The sequence below is a fragment of the Rhagoletis zephyria genome, unplaced genomic scaffold (genome assembly GCF_001687245.7).
Source record: "Rhagoletis zephyria isolate East Lansing unplaced genomic scaffold, Rhagoletis_zephyria_1.1 Rzeph_scaffold_00354, whole genome shotgun sequence".
Classification (NCBI taxonomy): Eukaryota; Metazoa; Arthropoda; class Insecta; order Diptera; family Tephritidae; genus Rhagoletis; species Rhagoletis zephyria.
The window spans coordinates 241,570-253,716 of NW_016157438.1; the positions used below are offsets into that span (position 1 = coordinate 241,570).

Below are 12,147 nucleotides of genomic sequence, written 5' to 3' on the forward strand. Positions count from 1 at the left end.
TTCAAAGACCCCTATACTAGGAAAATTTTGTTTAATTCTTTAGTGCGATCAAAATTAGAGTATGGCTCGGTTATATGGAATCCCATGTATAAAACACACTCTGTTAGAATTGAAAGAGTTCAACGCAAATTCACACGATTTGCTGTTCAACCTCTCAATTTTATTAGTCCTCTGCCACCCTATCCTGCCAGGTGTATGTTAATTAATGTTCAGCCGCTCGATATTAGGCGAGCTGTTCAAAATCTAATGTTTATCTTTGACATAATTTCCGGTGCCATTGATTGTTCAGCTCTTCTTGGACAGATATGTTTTAATATCCCCAATAGAGCTCTACGCTCTACTAATATTTTTTATATTGGTATTCTGAGATCGAATTATCTCAAATTTGCCCCACTTATAAGAGGGCTCAACGAGTTAAATCGCATCTGCAGAATTATTGATCTCGATTTCGCAATGTCAAGGTCCCATTTCAAGGCAGATATTGAATCTTACTACCGAGATAATCCGCCATTGATTTAATATTTTATTAGTTTTAAGTTTAGGTTTAAGGAATCTGTAAATCTAGTCAGTAAGGCTTTTTGCCATTGACTTAATAAATGAATTGTAATTGTAATTGTAATTGTAATTTTGTTGTTGCTTCTGGTATCGAAAGTGTCAAAAACTGTTCTGAATTTTTTCTTCTAAATCAAAGCGTGCCATGTGAAATACAAAAAATTATTAAAAATAAAAAGTTGAAATTGGAAAAAATAATAATTGATGCAACTTTCTTTCCTAGTAAATTTATTTGCTTCTCGAAGCATTGCTCCATCCTTTGCAAGGCCCAGTAATCAGCGGTTGTGCTGCCGAGTTGGGCGAACGTTCCAAAAGCAGCTATTCAATCGCTTGTTTTGTATGGAAAAAGGTTTCACATGCAAATGGATTTTAACAATTCAGAATTTTTGTGAGAAAAAATTAAAAATATTTGACATTTTCGAGACCAAATAATTTGAAAATAAATCAAATCAGCTGCTCTACTGATACTACCTGTTCAATGTACCTTGGATTTATTGTTTGATTGCTATAACTGAGACAAGGTAGCTCACAATTTTGTACAATTTATGAAGCTTCAAAAACTTATTTTTTGTCAAAAATTGTGAAATGAAACTACCTTCTTTTTGTATCATGTGATCTACACTATTTATATGATAAACCTTACCGTGTAGCTAAAAATGGTAAAAATAAATACATGTGACCTTTGGCCTTGACTATTTTTTTTAAAGATCTGGGATCGATAACGACTTTTCACATTTAATTTATAATGGCGTTCGTAAAATTCGTACCAATTTTCAGCTTTATGCGAGTTACTGCAACCTTGAAAATCTAACTTGGAGTAGCAATTAAAATATATTAGTAGCAATTAAAATATATTAGTAGCAATTAAAATATATTAGTTACACGGGTTATAATGTACTTCAATTAGGTTGACAAGTGATAATTTATGGAAAAAAATGTGCTACTATGTTGAAAAAGAAATTATTTATTTGCACGGATTGCACGGTTTGCAAAGTCAGAAGCGTTAACCACTGAGCTATGTACATCCCGTAAATTCTTGTTGCTAATTCACTTTCCTTATTCAACCAACTAACTACTATCAAGTGCAGCTGATTTGCCGCTATTTAAACTCGACAGCGTGGTTGTTGTTGTCAATTCTATATATCCATTTGCTTATTTGCTTTTTTGTATAGTTTCAGGCAGGCTCTTCCTAAACTACGCAAATTTTTTTTTATTGAAAATTTCTACCTCAAAAGATTTTCCCATACACAAACAAATCAAACATCAAAAGATCAAAATGATAATGTAAAGTTTCGATTTTTATTTTATTCCTGAATTCGAAAAAGAATCTGCGCAGTGCAGAAAAAAGTGTATTGAAATTATTTTTGTAGGAGGATATTTAATTAAAAACTTGTAAAGAAAACAAACTCAAGACAACGTCTGCATGACTCCTGCCCGACTTTAAACTCATTTAAAGTTAGTTTTGTCATAGCTAATCAGAAGTTAGTTATTTATAGAAATCCCGCAAAGAAGGTAACAATAAGTTGGTTATTTTAATCAATGATAATTTTTTTCTGCAGGGTACAGTTAAGCTTTTTATGGAAATGGGCTATTAGTTTCAAAAAACNCGAATTTGCTGCAGTTTGACCAAACAAAATTAGTTTGCTGTGAGAGTCGCCAAACTCGCTCTCTCCGAGTTTGCTGCAACAACAATGGCACGCAGTTTGCCAAACAAAATTTCTGCATAACACCGACCTAATACTTCTATATTGGCAGTAAGCTAACTTCTCAATGTGTAAGCATTCCGAAATCAAAGCGAGACAGTCTAGTTCCGTTTTTGTCAATGTATTTTGTACTTGCCTACTTACATAAGGCGGCCATGTCTTTGTTAAAGTAAGGGAGATTCGTCAGTGACGTGGTAAGGACGGCCGGGTGAAGTGTAAGTTGCTGGTAAGGTATTGCCCTTCACCTGGCGGTCCTTACCACTTCCCTGCCGAATCTCCATTACTTTAACAAAGACGTCGCCGCCTTATGTAAGTAGGAATTAAGAATGTACATTTGGTATCAGACATACCTCTGAGCCGCTTTACAAAGTAAGTTACGCATAATGCAGAGCAGTCGCTCGGAGTAGTTCGGCGCTTGGAAATAGCTTCGGCTGCACGTTATTTTGCAACTGACAACGTAATGTGTCGTCGGAGGTGTTCATTTTGCGGTTTACTAGTAGATGACATTGGCCATGATGACAATTTTGGTACTAAAAACTGAAAGAAAACATGGCTTACCTCGAAAGGTGCTTTCCTATTTTCCCAGTGGGCGAGTGCCGTTTTTGTATATGTGCTGTGTACATGTTTATTTATAAACGTATGTGTTCCTTTTCTTTCGTACGTGTTTATTGATATATCTATACTGTAGTGTTTTCGGACGGTACCAGCTCTTACTGCCAATATAGGAGTATTACATACATGTATGTACTGCACAGTACGTACTTGTTTGGCATTTCATTTTTATTAATAAGACGAATATTGAATGTGCATACGAACATTCATATTTGTACATAAAAACATACATATAAAAAAAAATTTATTTGGTTTGAAAGCAAACTTGAAAGAAATGAAGAAATTTATTCAAATTTCAAATAATTTCGTTTGAGTAAACAGTAATTACTCAGGATCTGATTAATCAAATTATTTGATTAATCAGGATTATGATTAATTAAAAAATTGATTAACCGATTAATCGTACATTCCTAATTTTCCGCCATCCCTTGTCAAATTAGATTTGGTGACAAACCGGTTTCGGCGTTTTGCCATCTTCAGTGTCAGTTTTCATTCTCAAATGACACTGAAGATGGCACAATGCCAAAAGCGGTTTCTCTTCAAACCAAATTTGACAATGGATGACGGAAAATCGTTTTACAATACATCATTATTTGTCCCAATTTTACAAAATTTTTCTGTACACAAGGTATCATAAAAATCGCCAACTTTAAATATGTATAAAAAAAAAAACAGATCTAGGCTAAAAATTCTTTTGCGATTCTTTTATGGAGATGTAAACTTTCATTTACTTTTGGTTTTATCTTATACGGAGACATGCACCTCCATTTTGGGTAATTGCGATATTAATAATAAAACGTATATTATCATTTACTATTTGCAGAGGAACTTTCGCTCGTAATTCCGTATTGAAATTGCTCAACTTATCACACAATAACATCACACGTTTGGATGCTAATAGTTTCCGAGGGATGAGGTTTTTGAGGTAAATTAAGAAGTGATATTATTAGAAAATTTTACGCACTCAGATGCAGTGGTAACATTCATTGTTAGTCAGATATAAAAAACAAATTCTCATAAAAACAAAATAAAATTTATTACAGGTGCATACAGTGTTGCCCGTTTGCGGGATTTCGCCTTTTTTCGGGATTTTACGCCTAAAAAGGGCGAATAGAATTTTCTGTCGCAAAACGTTATTTTTTACATATCATACCAAGCAATAAAGTTTAGTAATTGATAAATAGGTAAGGTTAGGTTAGGTTCAAGTGGCTGCCAGTGGTCCACTAGCACACTTGGCCCTTAGGTTGTGTGCCCCTTGTGATACCCCGTGGATCGTTAGAAACCTCTTTCTCAAATCATCGTGTGTATTAGAAGTAGCCGTATGCCTACCTCTGCTATGTCGGTTAGGTATTCAAATAATCCTGAACTTATAAATATTCGTCTTCTTCTACAAAGTGCGGGGCAATCGCATAACAGGTGGCGCAAGGTTTCTGACTTCTTCATTTCTACAGCTTCTGCAGAAGTCATTATGGGGACCTCTACCCTCACCTTGTGCCTTCTGATGACAACATGGTCTGTTAGCAGACCCACAGCTGCGGCTAGGTCGCCTCTGCTCAGCATGAGGAGATTCTTCGACTGCTTTTTATCCCATTTTCGCCACGTAAGCTTCGTATTGTTGCAAATGGTGAGACTAGCCCATCTGTCCCTTTCTAGTTTAAGAGACAGATCCCTTAGAATGAGCTTGCCCTTATATCGAAAATAGCAAGAGCTACAGAAAAAATGTTATCGACAAACTTGCAGGAAACTCAATTTCCTACAAGTTAGTCATTTACATTTTTACTGTAGCTCCCGTTATTTAGGAGATAGGGGCAAAAAACCAAGAATTTCATGAAAAAATTGGGTTTAGTGACCCGTACTACCTCGCTGGTGTGAGTTAGGGTTACGCCGAAATGGACTTTTGTAGAGCATTCAGTTCTGAAGAAATCTTTTGCTTGACCACAATTATTACCATAAAATTCGTTTTGAAGAGAAAGAAACCAAGTTTAGTGTATTTTAAACGTGAAATCTTTATACGCTTTGGTCGAGCACTTAATATTAATATTAAGAACTCAAATTTTCTGTGATTTTTTTCATTCAAAATTTCGAGGTGGGAGTGAAAAAAATTGCATCCATATATATGGGGAAATCTTTTGAGATGGGGACATTTTGGGTACTGGCATATTGTTGCCGCCACAAAACAACTGTACTACCAAGTGCGGTTTGGGTGTGTAAAAAATGCTTACCTCTAAAAATCATTTTAATGGTCACTACTTGATAATCCTTAATAATATAAATGCGAATGGTTTGTTTGCTACGCTTTCACGCTTTAACTACTCAACCAATCATAATGAAATTTCGCACACTGGCGTCATTTAGCCCAACTCAAATTATAGGTTAGCTTTTATCTCAATTAGCCAAATGGGCGTAGCACCTCCTATATAAACGGAATTTTTCATACTGCATACCTCTGGAAGTATTTGTGGTAGAGTACTGGAACTGGGTATGGAGATATATGACATCTGTTTAGGCCTCCACTCTAAACCATAACTGCGAATGTACATATAAACACACACACACATTCACATTTATATATATGTACGGCTGTTTTGGTATGGATTTTCCGCTAAATCGACTTTCGTTAAGTTTACCCTTCAATCACGTGTACTGTTTGGAGGTTGAATGCTGTGCTAAGAAAAAAACGGTCACTTATTTCTCAACATCATCGACGAGCGACTGTAAAGGCATACCTATCGAATCTATTAACTTTTTAATAAACCATTTATGTATGTATATATTTACTGCACACTAATTGGTTTCATTTCAATTTCTTCGTTTATTTCATTACGCATTATTGCAAATACTGCGAGCTCAGCGATCGGCAATACTATACTTATGAAAAAAATTTGGGTTCTTAGAAAAGGGCCCGTGGCACCTGCCATACAGACTGAATTTTTTATACTACCACCTATTAAAAAATTAACTTCAAAGTATTTTATAGGTTAAATGAATTATTACAAAATGGATGTCGATCTAGTCGTTGTATCCTAGAAATGGTGATTCTTAGAAACAAAAGTGTCACAGCAGTTTTTAGAAATAATTGCATGATCTACCATGATACAAAAATAGAAGGTAGTTTCATTTATTGACATTCGTTGTTGTTGTCGACCACTTGACTTTTAAGTTAAAATGGTGCCCTGCAACTTGTAACAGTACCCATTTTTGGGTTCCCAGAATTTTCTGATGAACATGTGGCGCTTCTAAATAATATATATACATAAATATATGTAAGAAACTATGTATGCNAATGGTGCCCTGCAACTTGTAACAGTACCCATTTTTGGGTTCCCAGAATTTTCTGATGAACATGTGGCGCTTCTAAAAAATATATATACATAAATATATGCAAGAAACTATGTATTTGTGACAAGAATTATCCACATAAGATGAAAACTACTTCAGTTTCATTTTATAAAATTTTTGTTCATAGAAAAATGCATAAGTAAGACAGTTCGCGTACGGTTCCGTTATTTGTAAAATGCTCTTAGGTTATCGTGTCCAAACTCGTGACCCGAATAAAAAAATTGTAACATATACATACGTCCTGCCAAAGGATTAAGCTTTAATTTAAAACAAAGACTTCGGTTTGAAATATGCACTTTTTTGTAAATTTAGAGGTGGATTTTGCGCAAAAATACTGTGCATGGCATAGCGGAGCCGAATGCCACCACCGCGGAAAGGAATTTTGCGCAAAAATACTGCTGATGGCCTAACACGAGTTGAATTTTTCTTTGCGAAAATGCTTATTTCACCCCATTTTGAAATGGCCCCCAGTGCTTGTAGAAGGGGCAGGGAGGAGAAGGATGGATTTTTTAAAGTATTTTGTTTTAGGTCATGATTCAATAATAAAAGGTTTGCTCAAAAAGCAGTTTTCTCGCTCCCCCTTGACAAAATCAGCTCCCTTAGCAAGGCACTATATGTGGGTTCGTGTGTGTGTGCAAAGCTTTTGTAAGGGAGCTAAGGGAGTGTCAAAACTCTAATGTCAATAATGAGCAAACCTTTAATTATGGAATCATGGATTTAGGTGGCACACCCCTTCTCCCTCCGCTCTCCACCAAAACATCATTGTACAAATAACCGAACATTTCCCACGCACAATATTAAATTCTCTGATTTATTCAAGGCACATTAAACAGGTAGTATCAGTAGAGCAAAAACAACATTTGCGTGTATTTTGTTGTTGCTTCTGGTATCGAAAGTGTCAAAAACTGTTCTGAATTTTTTCTTCTAAATCAAAGCGTGCCATGTGAAATACAAAAAATTATAAAAAATAAAAAATTGAAATTGGAAAAAATAATAATTGATGCAACTTTCTTTCCTAGTAAATTTATTTGCTTCTCGAAGCATTGCTCCATCCTTTGCAAGGCCCAGTAATCAGCGGTTGTGCTGCCGAGTTGGGCGAACGTTCCAAAAGCAGCTATTCAATCGCTTGTTTTGTATGGAAAAAGGTTTCACATGCAAGTGGATTTTAACAATTCAGAATTTTTGTGAGAAAAAATTAAAAATATTTGACATTTTCGAGACCAAATAATTTGAAAATAAATCAAATCAGCTGCTCTACTGATACTACCTGTTCAATGTACCTTGGATTTATTGTTTGATTGCTATAACTGAGACAAGGTAGCTCACAATTTTGTACAATTTATGAAGCTTCAAAAACTTATTTTTTGTCAAAAATTGTGAAATGAAACTACCTTCTTTTTGTATCATGTGATCTACACTATTTATATGATAAACCTTACCGTGTAGCTAAAAATGGTAAAAATAAATACATGTGACCTTTGGCCTTGACTATTTTTTTTAAAGATCTGGGATCGATAACGACTTTTCACATTTAATTTATAATGGCGTTCGTAAAATTCGTACCAATTTTCAGCTTTATGCGAGTTACTGCAACCTTGAAAATCTAACTTGGAGTAGCAATTAAAATATATTAGTAGCAATTAAAATATATTAGTAGCAATTAAAATATATTAGTTACACGGGTTATAATGTACTTCAATTAGGTTGACAAGTGATAATTTATGGAAAAAAATGTGCTACTATGTTGAAAAAGAAATTATTTATTTGCACGGATTGCACGGTTTGCAAAGTCAGAAGCGTTAACCACTGAGCTATGTACATCCCGTAAATTCTTGTTGCTAATTCACTTTCCTTATTCAACCAACTACTATCAAGTGCAGCTGATTTGCCGCTATTTAAACTCGACAGCGTGGTTGTTGTTGTCAATTCTATATATCCATTTGCTTATTTGCTTTTTTGTATAGTTTCAGGCAGGCTCTTCCTAAACTACGCAAATTTTTTTTTATTGAAAATTTCTACCTCAAAAGATTTTCCCATACACAAACAAATCAAACATCAAAAGATCAAAATGATAATGTAAAGTTTCGATTTTTATTTTATTCCTGAATTCGAAAAAGAATCTGCGCAGTGCAGAAAAAAGTGTATTGAAATTATTTTTGTAGGAGGATATTTAATTAAAAACTTGTAAAGAAAACAAACTCAAGACAACGTCTGCATGACTCCTGCCCGACTTTAAACTCATTTAAAGTTAGTTTTGTCATAGCTAATCAGAAGTTAGTTATTTATAGAAATCCCGCAAAGAAGGTAACAATAAGTTGGTTATTTTAATCAATTGATAATTTTTTTCTGCAGGGTACAGTTAAGCTTTTTATGGAAATGGGCTATTAGTTTCAAAAAACTGTTTTCTAATTTAGATGTTGACAGGGTCAGGGATCGAACCGAGGTCCTACGGAGTGGTAGTTTCGTGAAAAATACGTTTGATTTAGTTTAATTTAGGTTGGGCAAATTTCATTTGCGTTTGGTTTGATTTCATCTGTGCCCATAAACTCATTTAATTTGCGTTCAATTTTAAATCGATAGCGTTACATAAGTGTGCGACTGCACTTAAATAAAAAATGTACTCACATTATCGTTTTTAAAGCTGGGTTTTGAAATGCAGGGTTTGCTTTTATTTTTATTGTTAGGTTACTAAAAAAAAGTACTATTATATGTATATGGCCTTTTCACTTCTGCCTTTTCTTAAACACAAACGCGAGTATTCAGTTTAATTTATACTCTATTTTTCATACAGTTTATTAATAAAACGCATATAATACAATTTAATAACTTAAGGCAGTAAAATCTGGCGATACGAATAACATTGTGCCTATACATAAAAAAATATTTCCTGAAGCCTAGATGAAAAATGCAGAAGCCATCAAGCGGGGATACAGTGCATTAGCTGACTATGCAGAGATTAAGCAACCCGAAAAACTCCCGATTTCCATTTAGACATAAGAAGACAAACTGAAAAATTAATTGAATGAGTTGATTTTTTAAAATGTCGATGTTCGATTTGTATCGAATATTGTATTGCTGTATAACATGCATTTTCATAATATTTAACTGTAAAAAATGATGATTGAGATATTTTAAATCCGAAAATATTTCAATTTCTCTGAATATCGTGAAATATCATTGCCAGAATATATAATGATCGATGCTTTGAAAATTTTAATTCATGGAAAAAGTGTGTAAAATTTCACTTGAGTTTGAAATTTTAGCTGTGTGCTAAGCTTGATGTATCATGTTAATTGAGTAGGCCCCCATCTAGACAGTGGCAGATACAGGGGAGGGGCGATGCGCGCCCCCCCCAGAGCTGGAAAAAAATTTCGTTTAAAATATACACCTCAAACGAGAAATTTGAAAACAAAAAAAAAATTTTAATCTTCAATCATAATCCCTTTTTTTAGGCTTGCACAAGATTATGAATTATGAATGATGTATAGAATAAGAACGCATTTAAATCTCTTTAATTAGAAATTAAACAATGGGTATGCGAATACTACAAATTTATAGACCTTGTCATAACTTTACGGCATTTACATTTTGACAAGATTTGACCATTTGTCTTAATATTTTTATACCCGAGCGCACTTGTGCACAAGGGTATATTAATTTTGTTCACATAACGGTTGTTTGTAACAGCCAAAACGAATCGAGAGGGATATAGTCAAATGTATACATAAATGCTCAGAATGAATAGAGAAGTCGATTAGCCATGTCTGTCTGTCCGTCCGTCCGTGTACACGATAACTCGAGCAAAAATTGAGATATCTCAACGAAATTTGGTATGTAGGTTTCCATTAATCCAAGGTAGGTTGGTATTGAAAATGGGCGAATCGGACTGTAACCACGCCCACTTCCCATATAACGGTAATTTCCAGAAATACGAAAACTGCGATATTTAGGTAACTACTGAAGATAATTCACTAAAAATTGATATTTACAATAATTTTCAGACAATAAATAAGAATATTATAAATTTTTGGAAAATGGGCGTAGCCACGCCCACTTATGGTTACATGAGTATATCTTGGTAACTGCTGCTCCAATTTCTTCAAAACTCGGCACGGTTCTTGGCCTTGGCACAGCATGCTAAATGGCCGAAAATTACAAAAATCGGGCAATAACCACGCCTACCTCCCATATAACAGTAATTTTCAGATATACGAAAACCGCGATATTTTAGTAACTGCTGAAGATTATTTACTCGAAATTGATTTTTACAATAAATTTTAGACGAGAAATAAGAATATTATTAATNGACAATAACCACGCCTACCTCCCATATAACAGTAATTTTCAGAAATACGAAAACCGCGATATTTTAGTAACTGCTGAAGATTATTTACTCAAAATTGATTTTTACAATAAATTTTAGACGAGAAATAAGAATATTATAAATTTTTGGCAAATGGGCGTAGCCACGCCCACTTATGGGTACATGTGTATATCTTGGTAACCGCTATACCCATTTTTTCCAAACTTGGCACAGTTTTTAGCCTTACTACAANGGCGTAGCCACGCCCACTTATGGGTACATGTGTATAGCTTGGTAACCGCTATACCCATTTTTTCCAAACTTGGCACAGTTTTTAGCCTTGCTACAACATACCAAAGGGCTGAAAAGTTTTAAAATCGGACAATAATCATGCCCACATCCCATATAACGGTAATTTAGAGAAATACGAAATCTTCGATAAATCAGTAAATATTAAAGCTAATTTATTCAAAATTGATGCTTGCAACAATTCTTTACCAAGAAATACGTTTATGGTAAAATTTTGGAAAATGGGCGTGGCACCGCCACTTATGATCACATATATGTATATCGGTAACCGTTCTACCAATTTGTACCAAACTCGGTATTTTTATTGTGCTTGCCACATAAAAGCAAAAAGTTGAAAATTATTGAAATCGGACTAAAATTACGGCCGCTTTTCATATAACGGTAAATTTCAGAAATGTTTGAAACTTCAATATTTCGAAGTTTAAGGACGCTAATTTATTCAAAATTGATCCACCCCAGCTTACCATCTAGCGGTAGGTTTCGGAAAACATATATTTAATACTTGCGCCGGGTATTTAATGTTCGTACTTTCGTAAAAATTTCGAACTTTCGATTATTAAGAAATATTTTAAGTAAGCAGTTTTTTAGCCCATTTAATTTTACTGCAAGGTCAAAGTAACTGATTTTTGGCATTTTATTCCATAAAAAACATTTTCGACGATTTTATTGTTATATGGAGAAAATGAGCAACACCTTCGACGAAAAAAATTCCCAAAAATCAATGGTACTTGAAATTGGGCGGAGGAGGATGGTTCCGGGCGCAGGAGTGGAAAACTTTTGACTGCCATTCACCTGGGAGTGGCCAGATTGGACGCCTCATCCTTCTCTTCCGTCGGGGCATGGGCGCAGATGAGCGAGATATTGAAGAATCTAGCTTTGATGCGGATTGTGGCTAGACGTTCGTCCACCGGGGTGAACGCCAGTACTTGGCGACGGAGTCTCTCTGCTACCAAGAATCCAACACCGAATTTGCGCTCCTTTACGTGGCAAGTGTAGTAGACGTCGCAAGGCTTCACGCTTACTTTTCCTTGCCCTGTCCATCGCATTTCTTGGATGGCGGTGATGTCAGCCTTTGTCTTCCCGAGGACATCAACCTTAAATCATAGTCCTTTATACGTCTGCCGTGGTCGTCATCAGAAAAAGGGGGTCTCATCCGAGGCTGGGCGGGGTTTTAACGTGGCGGGACCCAAACCCAGCGCATGCGAAGTTTTACGCCTTCTCACTTTAGCTCGCCCCCAAACGGGTGTTTGGTTGATACCCAGAGGATACGTGGATATAAATATCCGGACGTTGTGAGCTGCGATTTGAACCGTACGCACAAGAATCGCT

The 12,147-nt window shown here is 35.2% G+C and overlaps 1 protein-coding gene across 2 annotated transcripts in view; it reads left to right on the forward strand.

Moving 5' to 3' along the window:
• The window catches only part of conv (insulin like growth factor binding protein acid labile subunit convoluted), a 79,317-nt gene that overhangs the window by 35,676 nt on the left and 31,494 nt on the right, over positions 1–12,147 (forward strand). For both annotated transcript variants that reach the window (XM_017610956.1, XM_017610957.1), the window contains exon 6: positions 3,691–3,792. In XM_017610956.1, the coding sequence (XP_017466445.1) occupies positions 3,691–3,792 (102 nt within the window). The remainder of the gene's footprint in view (positions 1–3,690; positions 3,793–12,147) is intronic.